This window comes from Cryptotermes secundus, unplaced genomic scaffold (assembly GCF_002891405.2).
Source record: "Cryptotermes secundus unplaced genomic scaffold, Csec_1.0 scaffold80, whole genome shotgun sequence".
In the NCBI taxonomy this organism is placed as follows: domain Eukaryota; kingdom Metazoa; phylum Arthropoda; class Insecta; order Blattodea; family Kalotermitidae; genus Cryptotermes; species Cryptotermes secundus.
Window position 1 is genome coordinate 1,286,947 of NW_019732856.1, and position 24,140 is coordinate 1,311,086.

The window sequence follows — 24,140 nt, forward strand, 5'->3', positions numbered from 1 at the left end:
TGACGTAGATGCGGGCCAGGAGCGATCCCAGTATAAATATGAACGTTTGAAGCAATCAGATTGGTTAGCGCGCGTGATGGTGAAAAGCGATGTGAAGAGCGAGCGTTGCAGAAATGCGTGATAATGTGGGATGTTCCCACAAAGGTGTAATTTATCATTAGTTAACATGTCTGAAATATAGTACAGGAATGCACCGAGCAGTAGTACAAGCCAGTTGTGTCATTCTGCTAGACCACATTGTGTAGCACTGCTGTTAAATACAAGTGCATTCATATCTTCGTTTCTTGAACCATGAATACATTTATGATACAGATCATTCACTATGCGTTTAAGGGAAGATATTTTAGAGAAGATTTGTGATGTTTTAGGAGGTTTTACTATTCAGCATAATAAATTAAATGCTGACAGGCAGCATGAAATAACAAGTACACTTCCCACTTTACACAGTAAACGGTTAGACATTTTTACATTCATAATGTTGTTTGTATACTGCATAGTGAGTCATGTTTGCCACAAAACTTAACAGACTTGAGTTTTAGAACTAACAAATACTAACTGCATCATTAACTTCCCTGGTTAGTTACTAACTGTACCTTGTGTATGTGTCTGTCCAGCTGCTTCGGATGAATATGATAAACACTCTAGTTCCAGCTCGGCCTCACTTCCAGGTTGGTAAATCTGCTTGCTTGACTTTTGCTTGAGTGCATGTCTGTCTTATAGCCTAACAGTTGAGTTATAGATTTTGTTTGCAGCATTAAGTTAAGTACATTGTGTTTATAAGATCAACTTATATTTAATAAAGGAACAAAATGTCAGATTGATTACGTGATTTGTTTTATTTTGAAATTATGAGAGATCTTGAAATTCTCCAGTTTTTAAAATATCAACTGTTTGATGTCACATTGTTGAAATTATGATCTTGTAACACAATCAGTTTCAACAGGTGCTGGGATATTAACAAAATATTAATGTAATGGGGAGAAACTGACTCATGTATAAAGAGAATGTACTAGTGTTCAAAATAATGCTATTCACAAAAGGGTTTGTGAGGAACAAAAAAACATGTGAAGGCCTCAATTGCTTGTGCTGTTTGAACCAACATGCAAGCTTCCATTAGTTGAGACTATATCTGTGTGAACTTAAAAAGTGTTCTGTGGCATTGATGAACCATTTCATTGCTAGTATTCACTGACAAAACACATAAAAATTCCTTGAAATTTTTTTTTAATTTTTAGTAAAAGTACATTTTTCTGATTATGATATTGGAATTTTTTTCTTGAACTTCCAAGGTAGTTGTAGATGAATGAATGAATGTATAAGGGGTGGGCCTTCTTGGCCCTTGCACCGTGACCTACAGTGGTGTGTTGTGCTTTAGTTGTAGATTATTATCAACTTAATTAAAGATATTCCATGGTAGTTAGTTAGTTATTGGAGAGGGTGGGTTTCCCCATGCACTTAGACCTGTATTGGCCCATTGTGCTTCCCTCTATGATATTCTACCAGTCTCTATATCCTACCGGTACTGGTGCTTACCATCAGTCCCGCCCAGCCAGCAAGACCGGCTCTACTAGCTGAGAGGTATCTATAATGCTTCCCCCATCTACCAGAGGTATTAGAGACTGCTGTTGGGCAGGAAACGTCCGTAATTTGGCTCAGTGACCTCCTTTGGAGATATGAGATTCTTTTACGTGCCGTAAAGCTACGACATGGGACCCACGGCTTAAAGTCCCTCCCGGAGGACTTGTTCCCTGAATTTTTCCACCCTTAAAAATATGACGACCTCCGCCGGGTGTTTGAACCCACGTACTATGAATCATGAGGTGGGAACGTTACCTCTAGACTACGGAGGCCGCTTTATTCCATGGTAAATTTCAAATCGTTCGTTTTCGTGATAACATTACGGATAATATGGAGCATTTGTCTAATTAAATGCAAATAGTAATAGAAGCTGACATGCATCTGAACCCACTGATCTAAAGCTGGAATTTTATGCAGTGTCTTACCCTTGATCTAATGACAGAAGTAATTTATTATCTGTATGCAGATGTGGTACGAGAGAGCTCTTATGCTTTTTGTGTCTGTCTTCCTATTGATGGTATAGCAAGTTGATGCCCTATTCCTTTTTGAAGCCTAATTTCCCTTTGTTCACTGTGTTCTTTAAAATGTGCCAGTTGTGTGTGTGTCTGTGTGTGTGTGTACATATGTATGCACGTGCAGTTAATATAAATGTGAGTTTTGTTTTGCTAAGGCAGCTGTTCATCTTTAGTTTCAGGGTCATGCCTAAAATTTTGCTTGGTGATCACAAAGTAGAACTAAACTGGTCTTAGTCATCATACATTTCTGTCAGGAGTGTTAAGGGCATTGTAATTTAATTTTGTAAATTTCCCTGTATCTTTGGTGCACTATTAAAAGAATTACTGATTCGTGTAATTTTGGGGCTAATTTTTCCTGTTTTCAAATGGCACAGATGATAACTTTTTTTGCATCTTTATCTGTTTCTGCTTAAAGTATTCTCCACAAGTTCTTCTTCTGACGTATCACATACTCTAGGAAGAATGAGAACATAGCTAAATTTTCTATTTATGCCTACAAAGACTATTCCATTATTGTGAACATCATGTACTTCTTCATTCTATTTCATTCAAGTTTGTCATATTATTGGTTCTTATAATGTGACAGTTATTGTTATTGACATGTCTAAAAATAAAATTGAAAAGCCAAAATATGTAAGTTTAATTATTTATATGACCAGGCATGTTGCTTATTCAGTACACCAAAAATCACTTCTATTCCAAGTTATCTGTTACAAGATCCAGCTGTACCAACAAAAATGACCCCACCTCAGATGGCAGTTAATAGACGCTAAGGGAATACTGAAAGGGAAATAGATGTTAGGCATGTAATAGTGCTATCACATTACAATTTATAAAAACTGTATATACTATACAACACCACACTTAAACAATGCCGTATTCTGGGATGTTGTGCTGTGTAGATATTGTGTGAACCGATGTTTTGGAGGAACATATCGCCTCCTTCTTCAGGGCAGAAAAATCCATGAGTGAGGAACCAGCATGAACAGGTGGCTGCAGGCTGAGTCATCAGTTGAAAACATCCAGCTGTATAAGAACAGGAAGGGAGGGCGAGTGGACTACATAGTAAATCAATGGAGAGGAGAGGGGTAGGGTCTGTGAAGATGGGCCAGCAGGTAGTGGGCCGGAGTGGGCATTGCCCCAGTAGCCTTGAGGCTAAGCTGCTGGCTGTGCATTGACAGCTTAGCCATCATCAATTAATTCATATTTCCATTCTGCAGTGATGGCACCATGTTGTGATTAGTTGGTTTGCCAGCCTATCAGGGAACTTGACAGTCTCTGAAATATTGACATATCGTCCCACCAGTACATCATGTTATCAATGAAGAATGGAAACAAAATCATGTACAAACCATTGTGAAAGGGCGGAGTCTGCCAGTGCATACCTTTTTTTGGGGCATATGTTTTTTTAATGCTAGTGGGGTGGGACTAAGTCCCTTGTACTGCGGCCATTTCTGGCCTATTGTACCAGCCCCAGATGATAGGTGAGGGTGATTGTGGAGAAATTGGTGGAATGAAGATTGCCAGGGAAAACCGAAGTACTCAGAGAAAACCTGCCCCAGCACCACTTTGTCCACCACAAATTCCACTTGACCAGACCCCGGGATTGAACCCAGGCCGCCACGGTGGGAAGCCAGCAGCTAACTGCTTGAGCTATGGCACGGCCCAGGGGTAATGTTAATCTATTTACATTATGGCAAGATCCCGAGGTTAGCATAAACATACATATTTGATTATTGAAGTTTTCATGTCCTGGATAATGCTGTTACTTTATTACTTACAGTTGCATTAATTCCCAGTAAGTTTCTGTTTTTGGTATTACAGAATGTGCATCTGCCTCTTTTCATTGTAAGCTGTTTATGTTTGTACCCTGTAAAATAGTTGTATATTGCATTTACAATATTTAAATGTTAAAAATGTTCTGCATGTATTATTTCACACTCTTATAAGAGAAGGTAACTTACTGGGTCAGTTAAAATTCATCAAGACATGAAGATGACAAGAAATTTAATTTTTCAAAGGGCTTTGTCATTCTCAACATTTTCTTAACCACAATAGGTCACTAGATGTCCAAATTTACATTTTCCTGTTAAGGTCACAGATTAGTGCCAAGGGGATACCATTTTCACAAAACAACCTTGTTTTCATCTTCATGTTTTTACACTTCTGTTTCATCCCTGACGTAGGGTAGTGATCCTCCAGGACTAGTGTATGGTCACTGCAGGTACCAGTTCAGTGGCAAGAGCCTAAATTACTGACTCTGCATCCTATTTATCATCGTCAGAATGAGTTCTCGTGATGTGATTAAGTAGCATGCTCTGTGACCCCACATTAATTGCCCCCACAGCCAACTGTCCTTGTTGCTGTGGGGGATTGTGTTTCACATGGTAATGTTATTTTTTGTTACAAGCTCTTGCATGTGTTTACTTGCACAATCCTGTTAATTAACGGCACTTTCCTTTGATTTGATTTTGTAGGAGTGTAGACCCACTGTCCTTCCTGCCCAGCATGATGCAGGCATGATGCCCAACACAGCAAGACAGGTCTTCCTTCCTTGTCTTGCCAGTGCTCTGTCATATTTGTTTATATTTTTTATGTATAACAGAGTATCTTAAAGGTTGAATCCAGATGCAAGTTTAGTTTCAGTCACATTATAGTTGACTTATATTTTTTGTTGCTTTTCAGTGCATATTTATCACAATGGACTGCCTCTGTGGTCAGAGTTCCTGGCTACAGATCCAGAGGTCTGGGTTCGATTCCCGGCGCTACCGGATTTTTTCTGAGAAGTAGTGGGTCTGGAACGGGGTCCACTCAGCCCCGTGATGATAATTGAGGAGCTGTTTCAAGGAAATAGCGGCTCCAGTCTAGAAAACCGAAATTAACGGCCATGGGGATTCATTGCGCTGACCACGTGGCACCCTCTATCCGCAAAAGTTGGCACTAAACATCGCCAACAAGTGGTGGTCTCTTGGTCGGTATAGTTCATTTGCGGACTAAAATCACGGAGTTTTTTTTTATTTATTGCAATGTAAAAAGGACCCCACTTTGACATTGAGAATTCTCAGTGTAATCCCACGAGATATGAGAATTTTTCACCAAATTGGTATTTTTCTTCTAATAAAATTGGCTTAAGCTTATTCAGTAGGCATTACATGGCTTGAAAGTTTCATAGTGACTGTAAATGCAGTACATAAATTTAAATTTGTTATTGTTACAAGAGTGAATAGAAGTTAAATTCCAATAATAAGTATATTGAAAATAACCTTTGTTAAAACCTTTTCACTGCGAAGACAGGTGTTACATCCTATGCAGATACTGCAGGCTTTTTCTCTTTTTGGTAAAATTTGAGTCTTCCATTACAAAGATAATAAAAGGAACCCGTTAACATCAAATGTTTTGGGTGGTTGTGCCAACCTTTAGCATATATGTGAATTAATTGCGCTAGAAAACCGTCTTTTCTGAGTCAGCCATGTTGGGCCATGTTATGAACACAAAACCTGCTTTCTCATCTTAGAGGGTTGAATGGAGCAGAAGGCTTAAAACTGTTCTCCATTCATGAAAAGTGGTAGCTACACAGATTGAAATGTTTGTAAATTATCATCATCATCAGGCATGGCCTGATGCAGGTCCCCATGAGGTCACCAAAGCTAACACAGTCTGTGCACAGCAGCAGTTAATGTTGTGTAACAAAACCTGTGGGCACTAAGGGCACTCCTCTTGTGTGTGTGTGTGAGTCTAGTAAGAATACAAATTAGTGAAGGAAATAAAGTTCTTTGTTGCACCTCATTGCTCTCGTGTAAATCATACAGATGCAGTGTACATCATAACATCATATCCCTACATGTCATAGCACTTGTTAAATGTATTGTAGGTAGTTCCAGACAGGTGATTAAAATATACCTCCATTGAAGGCATTGGAAAGAAAGCAAAGCCCTAACTGAGGACTGAGGTTATGATATCACTATTTTCTACTGAGATGTGGCATTATTGTACACGGTTCATTGGTGATGTTTAACAAGGGAAAGCTGAAGAACTCTGTGACAAAACCTTGCACATTGTTAGTTTTGCCACAGATTGCACATGAGATGCACTTCTGTTGTATCAAGTCTCTGCTTCAGCTATGACACAACCTTTGTCCCATATGTAGGACATAATTCCACTTATAAAGTTTCTTGGGTCATGTACAAACTAATCACTGTCTCAATATGTTAGTGCAATTTCTGCAAACTAATGAATGATTTTATCAGTTGAGATGCCAACTAGTTGTATTGGTGAAATTTGGATTCAGCCTTTAAAGTTATAGTAAAATAAGTTGTTCTACTAAGAATATGTTATTTTAGAGTGAGAAAATATGACTTACCCTGCCATGTAATGCAGAAACTTAAATAGAGCTTCATGAAGTGTAGTTTTAAATGTAGAGCAGTTTAGACAGGAGACCAGCCTGCAGGTATTAAGAAATTTTGTTCAGAAAAATTATGCTTTGATGTCTTGAATAATAATCCCTTTGATTTTCTGACAGATGGTAATATATTGCTGCTGCAGTAAACATATGCAACTCTTTGACATCATCATAACTTGCAAAGGATCATGGTCATAACATTATACCTAGGAATACAGTTTCTTTTTCCTTGAAGGTGAGGCTAAATCCTAGCCTAGCCCAAAGTTTTCAAGGTCTTTCTTTTGGATGATGTCAGAAATTGTGTTATGGAATCTATATTTTGGCATTGTTTAGGTATTGTGCCCACTTCTGGTCATTATGTTTGTTATGCTCCTTAGTGTGCTAAGATATTTGTGGGTTTCTATGTCTTGAGAGCTATGGTCCTTCTCACCAGACAGTGTAAAGTGTGGAATCCAGATGCAGCACAATCGATGATTCTGCTGTTTGGTATTTTACATTTTCCTATACAATTCTTCCTTTAAAATGCAAATGGACAATTTGGATAAAAAAAAAGCAAGATCAGGAATGACATGGTGAAGTATTTCTTCTATGCAACATTAGAAAATCTTTCTCCAGAAGTAATGTGATAATGCATGCATTCTGGGCTTAAAAGGCTGTTATGTGATCTGGTATTTGGAATTATATTGCTGCTTGCAAGTTTAGAATTTCTCAGGAAGCCAGGCAGTATAACATTGACCAGTAGCTCCATCCTATGCATATTGTCAAAGAGTTGCAACTTTTCATGCTTACAGGCTGACTACCTGAGAGTTTGAACTGTAAAAGTTGTATGTTAATTTGCAGATTCTTTAATGGTTTTATAATGCTTAATCATTTGCATTAGAAGCTTGTCAAGGTAATGATGTGTAAATATTTGAGAAAGGAAAAAGATCTTACCAATGAAAGAGGCCATAGTAATTCTGAAGAGAGGTTGGGAGGATGTATTGTCCGTTCATATTGCTCAAGATCAAATTGAATTTTATCAGATATCTAAAAATGGCTCTTCGTACCAAAAATATGATACAGATATCACTGACATTTACAGTGTTTACTTTAAGATGATTTTCTATTGATGTGTATGCTGAAGAAAATGAGAATTTATGCTCATACATATGTAAAATAGGGATTTTGTTGGAACACTGTGAAATTAATTTGCGTGACAATGAATACCGAATTTCATTAAAATTCTTCAGGAGCCATTGGAGTTAAATTATGCAGAGAGACATTAATTTCAGTGAGGCATGCTTAGTTTTATGCTGTATGTATAAAACCCATACAAGATGGTTAACAAATATTTCACTGCATTTTGATAATGCAACTCCACCCTCTTATTGTTTCTGTTAGCCCTTTTTTTTTCTGACTCTTTCTCACTTATGTACATATAATTTGACAAAGAGAGAACATGCAGTACTTGGTTACTTTGTTACTTAATCTCAGAGATGGTATAAAAGCCCTTATGAAGGAAATACACATCATTGTGATTATCAGCAGATAGTCAAGTTTTGTTGCAATTCCTGACCATTTACCAAACATCCATGTTCCTTCCCCAAACATCAGCATCAACAGCAGCTTCAGCAATGACACTACTGGAGAATGCAGCACCTGTGGACCTTCAAGGTGTGTAGGTGTGTTGAAAGTTTATGTTTGTATATTGTCAAAAGTGTTGTATTACACCTAATAGGCTTATTTGCTTCACGTGCATTAGTTACAGGGATTTCTATTCCTTAGATATATTCCATAGCATTTAATGTATGTTTCTTTCCCCTGCATTCTTTTATTCAGTATTTTTTTTATAAATATTTTAAGCTGTTTTGCTTTTGTGATATTTTCAGTGACTGACGCACCCATTGTTGAGAAAACAACAGGATCCTTCAAAATTTGGCAGCGGTTGAGTGAAAGTTATCTTGTGCCAGATACTGTTAACTAGTTGCAAGATTCAAGTTGTGCATCATACTAGATTTCACTGTTGAAATATTTCAATGATTTTGTAATTTTCACTTACGCATATCAGGTAGGAGAAGTTTTTGAGGCCAAAATGCACATAAATGGAGCCACTAGAGAAACAAATGATTTCTATTGATTCTGCATAACTGCTTGTGCTGGAAATTTAAAGGTAGGATGCTGGTCTCGTACATCATCCAGTTACCTAAGAATGTAACACAAAGCCCATAGGCCATCAAGCTGCTCAGTGGTTCATGCAAAGAGGAAGTACCCTTGGGTCCTTGTCCTCTCTACTGTTATATTGTATGAAAGAAATACTTAGACCAACATTGAAATCAGTTATGAGTCACTGTATACATGCAAATGAGTTAACAGTAATTGGTGATGGCCTCATGCTAATATGTCTGTGAATTATGTACAGTATTACTAAAATGTGTAGTTGCTTCACCAAGACAGAACCATACAGCATAAACTTGATACAGGCAGGGTACTTGACAGGTATGCCCGCTTACATGTTGTGCTTCATGGGGCTGGTTCTGAGTTTTTCAGTGTAGTGGTTCCTCATATGCTAATGGCAGTATTTATAGATATATAATAATTACATTTTGTCACTCTTCAGTTACTTTCATTCTGTCTTCAAGTAGCCATGCTAAACATTAAAGTACAGCAGTCCTCATGAACTACAAGGTTTTTGTTCCTGCAAGAAACCTTGATTGGCCTTATGGGAAATTTTGATTAGGGGAAGTTGCCTGTTCCTTCACTAGACACAGAGTGTGTAATAACATGCTTAAAATAATATATACTGTCCATATTTTTAGATCTGACCGTTCTGATCAGAATGCACATTGGATTCATACAAGTCCACCAAGTGAGATAAGAATAGTAGGGTGTATGTTGGTTATAACAGGGCCTTAGTTTTAGTGAATCATGGCCCCTCCCTTTCGCAGAGCAGCTGCAACTAGTGCTGCATCATTTCTTGCTACAGTTTTACTCGCATTCCACACAGAGGCTAAGTCTAGAAACACAGTCTGTATTATTTAAAATAAAGGAATCGTCAGTGTTATTACATGCCTTAAATATGCTATCTTGGTGAGAGTCAAAGTCCATGATGACCACAGCATGGGTGATGATGACAGTAGTTGTACTCATCCCCTTCTTATATCATTGATGTTTTCCTTGTGTATGCAAACTAAAAACCATGAGTGCATGAAACAAAATACTGCAGTGGCAAAACTGGATACTGAATGCTTCATCCATGGTTGGCAAAATTGCAGTTGGCAAGTGATTACTGTGAACATGCTGCCCCAAACTGCTGTCACCGGTAGAATTGACTTTTTGCTTGGTGGATATAAACATTAAAAACCCACTAAAGAATTAGTCAAATCATTGTTAAAGCCATGGAATATATGGTTTGGAACTGTAAATACTGTGTACTTCAGGAGGACCGAAATGTGTTGAAATAAATGTAACTTCTTGTGATGGCTGTCCCATAGCTCAGGCAGGTAGTCTCCAGCTTACCACTGTGTTGATCTGGGTTCAATCCCATGTCAGGTCATGTGAGGTTTGTGGTTGACGAAGTGGCAGTGAAGCAGATTTTCTCTTGAGTAGTTTAGTTTCTTCTGTGAATTCCCTTTCCACTGAATACGCCACACATATCTTATTGGTACAGTACATCCACTAGTGGCGCCATACCAAGTGCACTCTCTCCCACCCCACTCCCATAAACTGAAAAAGAAAACTTCTTATAGCAATGATAACAATGACTGGTTGCAAAGAACTTGATCCTTTCATGTTAGTATTTGTCTGACAAGCTAGCAACATTTGAATATATTGCTAAATTAAAAGGTGTTAGTGTATATCATGTATAGGCATATGAAAAGTAAGATTTTCATATGAAATTATGGTAGCAAAATCTGAAGTTCTTGAGACACTGAACACTTGAGGGGAATATACTGTATTATTAACACATGAATCTTAGTGAAACATATTGTCTGGGTGTACATTAGGTTGGAAGCTTCTGTAGTAACAGAGTTTTTTGATGTTTGTAATATCAGGAAGTTGTTAAATTTCGTCAGTTACATGTTGATAGAAGCAGAGAGACGTGATACATCAGAAAACAGATATGTGGTTACAGTGTTAATAATGAGCTAAGAGCCAGGAGGATTTTCTCAGTTTTAATTAATTATTTTTCATGCTTTAAGTCCTATATAAAAAAAATGCTGCAAGTTATAACATAGAGCTTTAAAGAAACTGAAAATAAAATTGAATATTCGTGTATTTATACATACTTAAAAACTGCAGAAAGGAATGTTGAAGAATAACTGACTGTACTCTGAACCAGTATTATTCATTGTGACCACAGTTATTCATCTGTATAGTTTAAATCAAAATAAGAAGGCGAAATTATTGATTGACAAATTTTAAATTAGTTTACCTGTCTTTTCCATTTGTAACTCACTTTGTATCAAAAAATTAAATTAGTCTGATGCATCTAAGATACATTAATTTGGATCTTCTGGATTATGACATGATGTATTCTCATAGGAAGATACAAACATTCAAGAGAAACCTGATATGTCTGTCTTTAGGGTAGAAGTGAACTCTGAGGATGGAAATATGAGGTTCATCCAGAAGAAGACCATATGATGTTTTAAGCAAGAAGCCCAAAATCTAAAAATATGGACATAAACCTAACCCAAAATGAAACTAGTCATAGCAGTATATTAGTAACTTTGTCTGCTAATGGGACATTAAATAATGAATAGCTGCTCTTTACATGTTCAAGTTATCCTGTTTGCATCCCTGTCTAGAAACAAAGGAACCAGCCCAGACAATTCCACCCTGCCCCTTATACGGTAACTGATTCAGAATTATTCATTGCAGATGACTCGTATTTGCGGACAGACACCAAGCCCCCGAAGTTGGGAAAAGGTTAGATATATGTTGTGTGCTTGTTTGTTGCACTTGCTTTCCTTTCCTTGTGTTTTGTTCTGTGGATTGATTTCTAGGTTCACAACAAACTATATTTGTGTTTTGTTTAATGTGCTCTTGAATTGGGCTGCAAGACCATGTCTAAAGGAAAGATCCTTCTGGTACTTAACACCTTGAATCAGTGCATCTGTTGACACCATCATGAGGCATAGTCTGTTCTTATTTCTACATAGTGCCAACAAAATGTAGGTGGATCATGGTGCAGAGAATTCAAGAAGGTTGTGAAATACACAGTTTTAATAATTCTGATATGTCTGTTTTAAAAAATACACAAGATGCATATATCTAAACCATTTTACTCCCATGTTTTGGATCATTGTGGAGTGGGACCTTGTAATTGTAAAGACATTTGTTGGGTAGTTGGTGAAAATGAATTGCTGAGAACCTGAAAGAGATTACTGAAGCAAGAAATTAAGAAAGTTACAAGTTGAATTTTATGACATATTGTGGAAGTAAATAGGTATATAGAATTTTGGTGAGAAAACCACTTCGAAGATTAAGAGGGGGATGTGAGGATGATTTTAAAATGACCTTGGAAAAATAGATGTTAAGGATATAAACTGTACTCAGCTGACCAAGTAAAAGAGTATGGTAATGAGCTTTCGTGCTTGTGATGTTGAATCTTCAGGTTCTTATGCCACAGCATGTTAACATGGTGTAGTGTGTATGGAGTTACAACTGAGACAATGTTTTGTAGAAGCAGGACCTTATATTGGCTCCTTAAATATCCTTCTTTTTAATTATAGTTCCATCGTTTGAATTCGTTTAGCGATGCATATTTATTGACAGTCTCTGTGGTCTAGTGGTCAGAGTTCCTGGCTGCAGATCCAGAGGTCCCGTGTTCGATTCCTGGCACTACTAGATTTTATGAAAAATAGTGGGTCTGGAATGGGGTCTACTCAGCCTCTTGAGGATAATTGAGGAGCTATTTCAAGCAAATACCGGCTGCTGTCTAGGAAACCAAGATTAATGGCCGTGGGGAACTGTTGCGCAGACCATGTGACACTCTGTATCTGCAAAAGTTGGTACTAAGATGAGAAAGGCAATGCTCTTACCATCACCCAAGGATGCTACAGGGAGAAGGTGATCAGACCAATTCTTCAGGATTTGAGAAGGCTCTGTCATGCAAGGGGCCTTCACATGAATGGACAGTGGTGTCAACAGGACGTTTTTTTATTTCAGTACTGTATTTTTGGCGCATACTGTATATAGGTACCAAAGTTTTTGAGGAACCTGGTGCCCCCATCTTTAAGATACATGAATAAAGTAAGGAGAAAATAAATGATATATGATGTAAGAAAAGAAAGACTAAGACTGAGGCAATGTGTAAAGCAGTGGAAACTGTTGGCCGCAAAAGAGGACTGTTTTATCCATGAGAAAGAAAGCAAAAAGCATACAAGGCAAATTAAGGGGGAAAAGTTAAGAATATAAGCAAATAAATAAAGGAAATGTGTAAGAGAACAGGAAAATGGGGAGGAGTGGAAAGTAGAGATACGAGAAGGGAAGCTTTGAAAAGGGCAGTTATCAGTGGGCCCAAATAAGGTCCAGATTGTGGCATGTTCTTAGTAGTAGGAGATTTTCTGTGTTCTTTCAGGGAGTAGATCAGGGGCTTCCAGTACATGCTCAGGGAGGGACCATCCCTGTTCTTGTTGAAAAATATGGCAATTATTCATGACTTGGTGACATCATAACCCTCGTACAGTATCATGATACATCTCTATCAATAATATATATAGTTTTGTAATTTTGGAGGCCAGTAGTCTTCTTAATTTTGTGATGCAAATGTAGTCATGCTGTTCAGCATGTCTGTGTGGTAGGTTACTTTCTGATTGCTATAATAGATGCTGTAACACATATTTAAGGTAAATTTGCAATTTTAAAAGGACCATTCCATCCAGCTAGAACACATTTATAAATGGTTCCAGACTTCTTATATTTATGACTGAAGTAAGTAATCATTCAATATCATATGTTTACTGACATGCACATAGTCAGTAATCCATCAAACAACCTGACTGTTGGAGTTGGTGAATATGAATTTGCTGGAGATAACAGATGCAGATTGAAATATTGGCAGTTTCTTTACACACTCTCTGCTGTAAGAAACTAGCACACTTTTGTTTGTTGACTCACTTTGGTGTTGTATTCATATTTTAGTATGAAAACGGAAATTCTGGTAGGGCAGTTTTTTGGGTGTATACCTAATATGAGTAATGGAAGAGCGCTTATTTGTGAATCCCATAGTTTTCATCTTTCCCTTCTCCCTGATGGAAGTGACAGATTTAGGGAATTTAAAATACGCTCCTCGTATTTCATTGTGCCAGCATGAACACAGGTGTTTCTCCCTTTTTCACCTGTGAAATGTGCGACTATGTTTAAGAGAGAAATGAAAATCTTGCTAATCATCAGAATATAGACCTAGGCACCTAGGGATGCAGTAGTGGTAAATTCTAAAGGGTTCTGATGATGGTGTATAACATGCAGAATTACTGGGTTTTTGGACATTTTCCATGGTCTGGTATTCTAGAAAATAGAAAACATGACATTTTGGAAACTGGGTGTGTTTCGATCCTCAGGTGAAGGGGGGGACACCTCCTCAGTTGGGCCCCTTAGAAAGAGCTAATCTCAATCACTGGACAACCCCTGTCTGATTTACACAGCTATTTAATCACCTGAGACCAGGTAACACTAGCGGTAGGGACTACATGTCTTCACAATTGTTTTCACCATTTCTTTGCAGTGGTGCTCATGCACTTTGTTTTATTGGCTAGATTTGTAGCACAAATTTCTGCCTCCTTTTCTATACTAGTTCCACAAAAGTGCTTGCTCTTATCACAATTTTTATTGTATATTTTCTTGTTATCTCCTGCCGAATTAGCCTGGTCTCAGGTGATTAAATAGCTGTGTAAATCAGACGGGTTGACCAGCGATTGAGATTAGCTTTTTCTAAGGAGCCCAACTGAGTAGGTGTCTCCCCCCCCCTCCTCACCTGAGGACGGAAACAGACCCAGTTTCTGAAACATTGTATTTTCTATTTTATAGAATACAGGACAAAAAGTCCAAAAACCCAGTAATTCTGTGTGGTACAGATAACTGCTAACATTGATCTATGTCCTCTACCCATTATCTGACTGTGAATTTGAAAGATGATTGGACTGTTCTCTGGGGTTTTTCTGCCTCACAAAATCATGACTTGTACCTTTTGGTAAAATAGCAGTTGTACAGAATACAAGCCATGCATTTTACTAATCATGGTCTATAAATTGTACACTATATTTGCTGTTTTTTTTTAATTCACTTAGTGGGGGGTGGAGTCCTACTGGGTCCACTCGGCACGGCAGCAAGTGATTGGTCTATTGTAGCTTGCCCTGGGTGATTATGATGGAGAATTTGGTGGAATGAAGATTGGCAGGGGAAACCGAGATACTTGGAGAAAACCTGCCCCAGTGCCACTTTGTCCACCACAAATCCCACTATACCAGAGCCGTGATCAAACCCAGGCCGCCACGGTGGGAAGCCAGCGACTAACCACTTGAGTTATGGCGCGGCTGTTGCAACTCCATTCTTTACACATTTCCAATTTCTATTAAATAAAGATCTCATTTGTCTCCCACTATAGATCATCTTTCTTGAAACCACACATCACTGAAGCAGAATGTAGTGGCACACAAATGGGGCTGAAAATTTTAGGTGTGGAGGAAAAAAATACTTATATATCCTCACAAATATAGTTAAAATAAGTTCTTTTTCTTTTTATGATGGAAATATTGATATTGAGACATTACAGGAATTTTTATTTTTTAAGCTTCTCTTTGGCAAAATAATGTACCAGTCTAACTGAAATTAACAGATATTAGTAATAAGTTAATATGAGCAGATTGCATGTCAACGACAAGAATAATCTTCCTTAAATAAAATAAGAACATCAGATGTTCAGTGAAGTGGTGATAATGAGAATTTTCTATCATCTGTACAGTATTTAGTAAGTAACAATTTAATCAATTGACAGTGGAAATTTGAATGGTGTTAATAGTACAGGCCACATCATGAAGCATTTACTGTGCACCAGTGCAGTAAGGTAAATGTGTTGTTAATACTTCTTGTTTCCAGCTTTTCAGAATCCTTGTTCTTACAAAGATAATTAGAGAGCTTTTCTGAACAAATTGCTTAGGCCTGCATACATGATACCATCCTAATTCAATGAAGAGTCCAAAACTATTGATGTGATTCGGCCAGAAAGCATTGGGCACACTCATGGTTTCCATTTGGAGATTTTTAGCAAAAAGATTTCTTTAGTATGATTTCATGGAAACTTATAAGTTCAGGATGATGGAAATATTTAATTCAAATTATCAAGATATGAAAAGTCTTTTGAAAATTATGTATATTTTTGTAGCATGAAAAATGTGAAACATGCTTACATTTTTCAGAAGTCAGCAAAACATTACTGCACTAATATTCTTTGTGTTGTTTTGTTATTTGTTTCACTTTTGTAAATTCATGTTTTGCACATGGAGATAGGTGGCAGTGGATTTGCTTCATGAGGTGCTTTGAGAAATTAGTGACATAATTATTACTCTAAGAAGCATGACCTGATTGTTTGGTGTCATTCAACATGCTTTTGCATGCAGAGATTTATTAACAAGAGCATGATATTGATATGCATGTAACTGGTGTTCATTGCAGATAAGTCAGTCTCATTTGAGAAGTCGGTTTCATTTTCTGATGAGCCCCCTGACATGAACTCGCCTAAACAGCATTCTCCACAGCACGCAGGTAATTAGGGTCATTGACAAAATCTATAGCATAGAACCTTGATTAACCAGTTAAGTGCTAACGCTTATTCATTCCATGGTTTCATTTATATTAACTAGAATACATTTTCAGGTCTCTTTATTTCCTGTCTGATTTCTTCTACATCTGTGAAACAGTTTACAGAATATATACAGACCATACTTTAAAAGGTAATGTTGCTGAATTCTCAACAGGTTAACTCTCTAGTAACGTGACTAATAAGTAGTGCAGTGAGTGGAATTTATAGACTTGGAAAAGAAATTTTCCTCTCTAGATTCATTTTACTTCTGTGTGCAGCAGCAGTGTATGTTCACTGCTGACTTCCTCCTCCTCGTAACTTCACATTAAAGGCCTGGATTTAATGTGGTTATTTTTAGGGCTTCGTGTAACTCATATTTCCATTTTGTCTATATCATTCTAACAACTGCTTGTCTGTGAAACATGTGGTGACTGACCAAGGAGATGGTACCAGAAACTTGTTTGGACTCCATCTGTACAAAAATTGACACACTATTACCAGCTGATTTTCATATTCCTTCATGCAGATATCAATCACATTAGAAGTGTCTTCACCAGTAGTGTGACTTCCTACAGATTTATTACACAGCAATGCTTCCTGAATTCTATTCTTGTAGCAGTAATGGAAAATGCAAATAATGGTGCTAGTCCAGATACACCTTTCTGTTCACTGATTTTCAAGGGAAAGTCATTTAGGTTGCGTTAATAGCTTATGGTCTGTATCAACAGACAAACTTTGAATATTATAGTTCACAGTTTTGAAACAGGTGAATCTTCTCCATGTAAATTGTATCTGCTCATCCATCAATCATACTGCCATTTCAATAGATCAGGCATAATTAGAGTTTCTGTGACTGTGGTTGCATTTACATTATCTGTTTTTTCATCTTACTAATCAGGTTTTGACATTGTTTTAGTGCCTCAAGTTTCTTCTTGAGCAAACTTGTATATTTGGTTGTGCATTCTGGGCGAGTAGTTTCACAGTACCTATGAAGTTTACCAGGGAGCTTAGAACTGTACAGTAACGTGTTGTTACACATAATGTATTTATATTCATATCACCAATGCTTATGCCCCCCCCCCCAAGACAAACAAAATTGACAGCACTTCTGATTTTTACTACGTACAGCTGTCATAACAATATCCCTATACAAGGGTACTGTTATGTTTGGATCATTGTACTTATGGCCTTGGTGTGATCCTGAAGCCTGAATTTGCTTGCCACTTCAGTGTCAACTGTGACTGTGCTTGATATTTTCATTAAACTACCTCCCTTTAGCCATGATCAATCATAAAATGGACAATGAAATACAAACGTAGTTTGTTGCCACAGGTAACAACACTTGAACAAATCAGTGGAGTTAAAGTAGTCAAAGGAAAGTAAATATTACATATATATATTCTTCACAGCTTTGATATGTCAATGAGAACAAAACTAAACCATTATTGTGAGACAACAAATTTACATCTCTGCCTTGCTTTACCGCAAATGCAACAATGTACTGTAGACAACTTATTTATTTTCTGTCATACAGTCATTCTGAAAGCATGTGTTAGGTTCTGGGGGCTTCATAAATACAGTTTACTTGTTCCAGTGTTGATTCAGTGTATTGCACTCTTAAAGCAACTTCATATTTGGCTTAACATCGTAATGTTATTCATTCAAGAATTCTGAAAGATTAAACTTCGTCGTTATAGGTTTCCACAGATTGTCTGAAGACCTAGTATTTGGGGATCACTTCAGTGGAGAGTAACAAGTTTACTTTAAGCTGCAGATGCTGTCTGTTGGACACCTCATAATCGTATCGTTATGGGTAGTGGAGTGTGCTGTGTGGATAGCTACATCTCAGAAATATATTTATTTCCTTTGCTAAGTTGGAAATAGTCAGAAAATTTGATTAGATCATGGCTGGTGTAATGTGCCACAGACATACATTACATTGTGCTGTTCATAATCATTGGAATTGGATTTGGATGGAGTTGGTCCCTGTAGATGTAAATCCTACAAGTTTACATCACTGCTATGGGCGAGTCCATATGGAACTTGATCAGAATCCGGACAGCCCAACTACTACTTACCTTTAAAGTATGGTCATATTCTACACACAATTAAACCTGTCTCTGTTATTCTTCTTAAGTTTGGTTCCCAGTATTTTGTTCCATTCTTCTAAAATAAAGTATTTACATTAATTTCTTTAAGAAATGTTCTTAGGAATAAATGTAGCTTCAAAACCTTTTGACTGTGCCAGTTTCCTTCATAAATCAATCCTTAAATTTGCAATTATTTTGACTGGTATATGTATACGTTAATTGTTTTTAGCAGTGTAACTGAAGAGAATGTTGTATTTGGTTTGCATACATGACTTCTGTTTTAGGCACTGCCCATTGCCTTGAGTTTCTTTAAACACAGTATTTGGGAAACTGGATGTTTCCATCGCCAGGTGGAAGAAAAAATGGCGCCCCACTCATCTGGGTGCTTTACAAAGAGCTAGCCTCAATCACATAGTTCAGTGATTGAGACAGGCTCTTCCCAACACACCCAACTGAGTAGGAACATTTCCTGTTTTACATGTCATGACAGAATCAGATCCAGTTTCTGACATATTGTGCTCAAAAGAACTCAAGACAGTCAAAAATATCCAACATAATAGTCGGGCAACATTGTCAGAAACATTTAAACTTAGATTGTACTTTGTTATTTTGACATACATAGCATGGACATATCATGCTAATTATTTGGATAATCAAGGTTACAAGACTTTGTACTTTATCAAAACATGGTTTAAGATTGAAGAAAGTTGTCTTCTGGGTTTAGGCACCGTGTATTCTTCGTTTTGGCCGACGTTTCGGAGGAACGTAGCGCCTCCATCCTCCGAAACGTCGGCCAAAACGAAGAATACACGGTGCCTAAACCCAGAAGACAACTTTCTTCATTGTCATCGCCGTGAAAACCTCAAAACTTACATGGTTTAAGATTGTACAAAACAGTTCTGAGTGGTATCATATGGGATTAAGGTTCCTCAGGACTGGCAGGTAACGTTTGTTCAGATACAATAAATTTCTGCAGAGTTGGGATGGCAGAATCAGTGTTGAATGATGCAATGGATCAGGCATTAACAGCATGTAATATGCTAATGATTGGTTGTTCTGTCCTTTGAATGCTTACCCCAGCGGACTCGAAACCTCCTAAACCAGCGATAAAGTCTTCAACACTCCCTAGAATGTCATCTCAAGGTAAAGATAATTCTTCAGAATGGTTTAAAGTGTATGTTGTAAGTGGATGGAATCCCCTTGCTCATTCCCACAAACACTTTGCTGCAAACTGTGTCGTAGTTCACCATCTGTAGTTGTGTATTATTTGAATTGCAGACTTGGTGACTCAGTTAACACAATAACTGTCTGGAGACTGAGTTTGATTCTTAGCAGAGGAATTGGAACTTTTTCTTTTTCAATACTTCAGTCAGGTTGACTTTGGGGCTCATCTACCCTGTTATGCCACATATACAGGGGAGGTCTTTCCCTAAGGTAATGGTGGCAACAGAAGAATGAAACTGCCCCTCATCTCCATCTTGTGTCAAGATCGAAGATTACATTGTGCTTTAACTTTTCATCATATATACACTTCCATAATGTTGTGTTTACAGACAGGAGTAACTGTGGTTTTAATGTTAGTAGATAGAGCATCATTAAACAAAGTATGTCATCATGGTGGTGTTACAGTTTTTCTTACAGTGGAAGAGTGGTATAATTTTGAATCCTTGTACTTTATAGGTGTTTGCATTTTGAAAAAAATTATTTTGTCTTTTTATACTGCTGTAATACAATTGTGTGAATTGTGCCTCCTCTTTGTTGTACAGAGCGGACAGAACGTGACCGGCATAAACCTGCACCTCCGCCAAAACCAGTGTCACTCTCACCAGGGCAGTATGAGGGCAGACATGTTTACAGGGGTGAGTTGTTGCTGTACATGTTACATGCTGTCCATAATGGAAGTGACCTTCATTGTTGAATATATTAAAAAGAAAAGAACTGTTTGTTTCATCATCTCTGCCTGTAAAAACATATTTGAAATTATCTGACTTCAAGCTTTCTTATCTGTATGTAATAAACAGGTTAAAAATTATCTGATTATATAAAACACAAAGCTTTCAAGGATGGTGAAAGTAATAAAATATTGGGCAGTCAGACAGTCAGAGCAAATGGCTGTGTTGAAAGACACCTTACAGCAACACTGTAATCACAACTGCAACTACAAATGCTAACCATGGTGTTACAATTTGTGCCAACTTCTGTGGGAAACATTAGCACCAGGTAGAGCCCATGAAATTCACAAACTACCATTTGATCCCATATAAGATAGGTGATGTTTAGAATATAAACAGTTTACCACAAACGTTTGAGGGTTTGACTAAAGTAATTTCTTATTTTATTTCCAGCAGTCTGTCTTACAGTTGCTTGCTAGCTGGGTGATCTGTACCCGTTTATCAGATAATCATATGAACTGATGCACTGAACAATATCGTGTTGACAGACTTGCAGTTGACACCTGAAATGTACAACCAACTCCGTGGGTTGCAGAAGAAAGCCAAAGATCTTCGCCAGGAGGTTCGTAATCTTCGTCGTATGTCACAAGCTCAAGCACATTCAGTGCGTGAGACAATACGTGACACCTTCATGAAAATCAGGTGAGGTTATGTAATAGACTGGGAAAGTAGCATGTAGTTACCACATTATATGGGAAACTGATATGAGGTGAGTGTGCCAGAATGAATAGGCCATAAAGAAATAGTGTAAGGTTAACAAGCTATTTTAGAGTGCATAAAAACAGTAAAAATAGTGGAATCCTGATTTAAGTTTTCTCGATCTAAGGGATCCCCCATTTTGTGTTCATTTATTGTGGTCCCATGCATATTCCTTCATGAACAATGTGTAGTTTTACCCATTTAAGTGTTTTACCCCTGTTTAGTTAACCAAAGTCCAATCCCTACATGAAATCTGTATTTTGATTTACTTTCACATTTCCCTGAATGAAAGACTAAGTTTCTCCCCTTATTTTCAGAATTAGATAATGGAGGTTGTCACAGAGTACAAAATATACAGATTGTTTTCAAACACTTAAGCTGTTGTAGAATTTGAAGTTCTCACAGAGATGATTATGAAGGGTACTATCTTCTGGGATATAATGCCGTGTAGGCCGTTAAAAGTCAACTACTGTTTTGGAGGGACATATTGCCTCCATCTTTAGGGTCAAAGAATAAACCAAGCAAGAAACCAGTGTGAAAGCAGGTGACAAGCAGAGTTTTAATGCTGGTTTCTTGCTTGGCTCAGTCTTCAACTCCGGAGATGTGGGTGATATGTTCCTCAGAAACATTGGTTGACTTTCAACAGACTACATGGCATTATATCCCAGAACATATGCTTTTCGCTTTGAGCTCTTGATAGGTTGATGTCTCTAAGATGCAGTAAATACTAGCAGTCATGCCATATCATGCAGATGAGAGCAAAAGTGAGACAGTACATTTCAAGGTAAGCAGCCATGAACTGCATCAATTTTGTGTGGAAAAGCACTAAAGCTGTGAATAAGAAGCTGTAATTCCCTACAAGGAAATATTACAGCAGAGGTCATGAAACTGGATATGGCAAAGATAGAAAGAAGAGGCCAATTTGGTGTATAATTTGTTTTCAGATGTTACTACTGTTGTTGGGTTGTTATCCATCTGGTTGTGGGTAATGTTGCCTTGACAAGCCTGCTATTGACTAAACAACTTCTTGCCTAATGGGGACTTGCATGTGTGGCTGCTTGAGAACATCAGTTGCCAAAAGGACTTTTGATGCATTCCTGGGCCCTTAAAATGATTGCCTACACAGGCTTTTGCAGTTTACTCTGTAAAACTTCCTGCAGGGTTCATGACATGAAGTTGAAGTCTTTGGCACTGTGCAGTTCCCTCAGGACCCTGAAGTGGCAGAAGAAATTGGCCATGAGAATGCTAACTTGCTGTAAATTCCTCCTGGTTAGGGATGGCATAAGCCTCTTGCCACTTGCTGAAGTAGTCCATGTCAATCATGAGGTGTTGATTTGCCATGTGGCTCTTCAAAGGGTCCTATGACTCTGATAATGATCTTGTCGAATTGTGCATTGACATTATACTGGTGCATGAGGCCTTGGCTTCAGGTTCAAAGACCTTGGCTTGCTGTGCAGGTGTTGCATTGTTGATCCCAGCTGTCAACATTGCTCCTTGCATGTAGCTGACAGTATCACTATCTTACCTTGTGAGTGGTTTTGATGATGCCAAGTTTTCCTCCTGATGATCATCCATGAAGCTCCCCAGCCCTTCCTTCAACATGCTTCAGTGAAGAATTTCTTTGGTTTTCTTGCACCATCCATGAGCTGACTCCCAGTGGTGCTCCAGTTTGTCATTTCTCACCACTATGGAGTTCCACTGATCCCAGTAATTGTAGCCTCAAATTCCTTTAGAATTGGCCCCACATCATCGCCATACTGCTGCTGTCTCCTCAGAGCAACATGGTCCCAACCATCCATAGCTGCAGCAATAATAACACACCTTCAGGATGCCTGGTGTTCAACTTTCTGAGCATTGAGCACATGCCTCTAGGCATGGCTTTCTGGAGAGTGCATCCATGTTGGTGTGGCTCCACCTTTGACAATATTTGAATGTAAAATTGTGCCCTTGGAGGTATTGGATCTAGCAGGCCATTTGTCCTTCCAGGTTCTTGAAACTACAGAACCATGTCAGGGCAGAGTGGTCAGGACACAGATGAAATTCTAGTCCATGGAGGTATTTTTGGATGTATTCAATTCAATTCAATTTTATTTCATCCATGGATCATTATACATGATATGGGACAAGTCAAAGATTAATATTAATACTAATACTAAATAAATAAATAAAATAAACACTATTCCAACATGTGCACATTGGCCAGTAACGCCCATTAAGTCATTCATTAGTCCCTCTCACCCTTGAACAAGATCTGCTATAGTTATCATCTACATACTCCTTTCCCTCCTGCATTTGTGACAGCATGCTCACAGTCCCCACATAGCTTGTATCCATATCAATGAACTTCTCACCCAACTGCAGATGTTGTGTAACTGGTGTGATACACAACTACTTTTGCAGGGACTGGTAGGCAGATTCTGCTTGTGGAGACCACTGGGAAGTCCACTTCCTTTCATGAGGTGGGTCAATGGCTTTGCAATGTTGATAGATCCAACTATGAACCTCTGGTGTTAGGTACACATACCAAAGAAGACTCTCAGCTTATGTTTCTTTTGGTTAAAGGCCATACCTATACAGTCTGAATTTAATTAAAATCTTGTTTGGCACCCTCTCAAGCAATCAATGTCATGTCTGTTTTGATAATCTCTTCTGAGGTCCACAACATCCCCACACTGACAACATACATGTTGTCCAATCCTGTGTTGATGGGTCACTAGTGACCATGTTCTAGTGGGAGTTACAGCCCTTACCTCCTGCAGCTTTTCTGGTTGTGTAGCTGCCACCTTTGCAGCTTCTAGGCTCAGGGTTTGCTTAAGGGCTTCATTGAGAGACCTCTCACCACTCATGATGGAGTGCTGTTTCACTTTTTGTCCTCTCGATTGATGAATGCATAGGCTGTCTCCCTCTGGATGAAGACCTCTGGTGGCCCAACAAGGGCTCAGTGGGCCAACTGCTCGATGGCTGCTGTGAATCCTAGTAGTGATTCACTGCTCAGCTAGGTTCTGGCTCTAATTGGAGACTTGTAGGCCGCTGCCAACTTGTGGTCTCCATATTGACGCTTATGCCACCCAGTAATGTGTTTATATACTGCTCTGGCTGGAACCCTGTGTAGGATGTTGGCTGCTT

The 24,140-nt window shown here is 38.2% G+C and overlaps 1 protein-coding gene across 1 annotated transcript in view; it reads left to right on the plus strand.

Annotated features, from left to right (window-relative positions):
• LOC111867726 overlaps window positions 1-24,140 on the plus strand; it is a gene marked incomplete at its 5' end in the record, with an annotated part of 591,832 nt that overhangs the window by 522,770 nt on the left and 44,922 nt on the right. Inside the window, 6 exon segments of the mRNA XM_033752792.1 lie at window positions 615-668; window positions 11,353-11,400; window positions 16,147-16,236; window positions 19,444-19,506; window positions 20,130-20,222; window positions 20,804-20,957. Of these exon segments, the coding sequence (XP_033608683.1) occupies window positions 615-668; window positions 11,353-11,400; window positions 16,147-16,236; window positions 19,444-19,506; window positions 20,130-20,222; window positions 20,804-20,957 (502 nt within the window).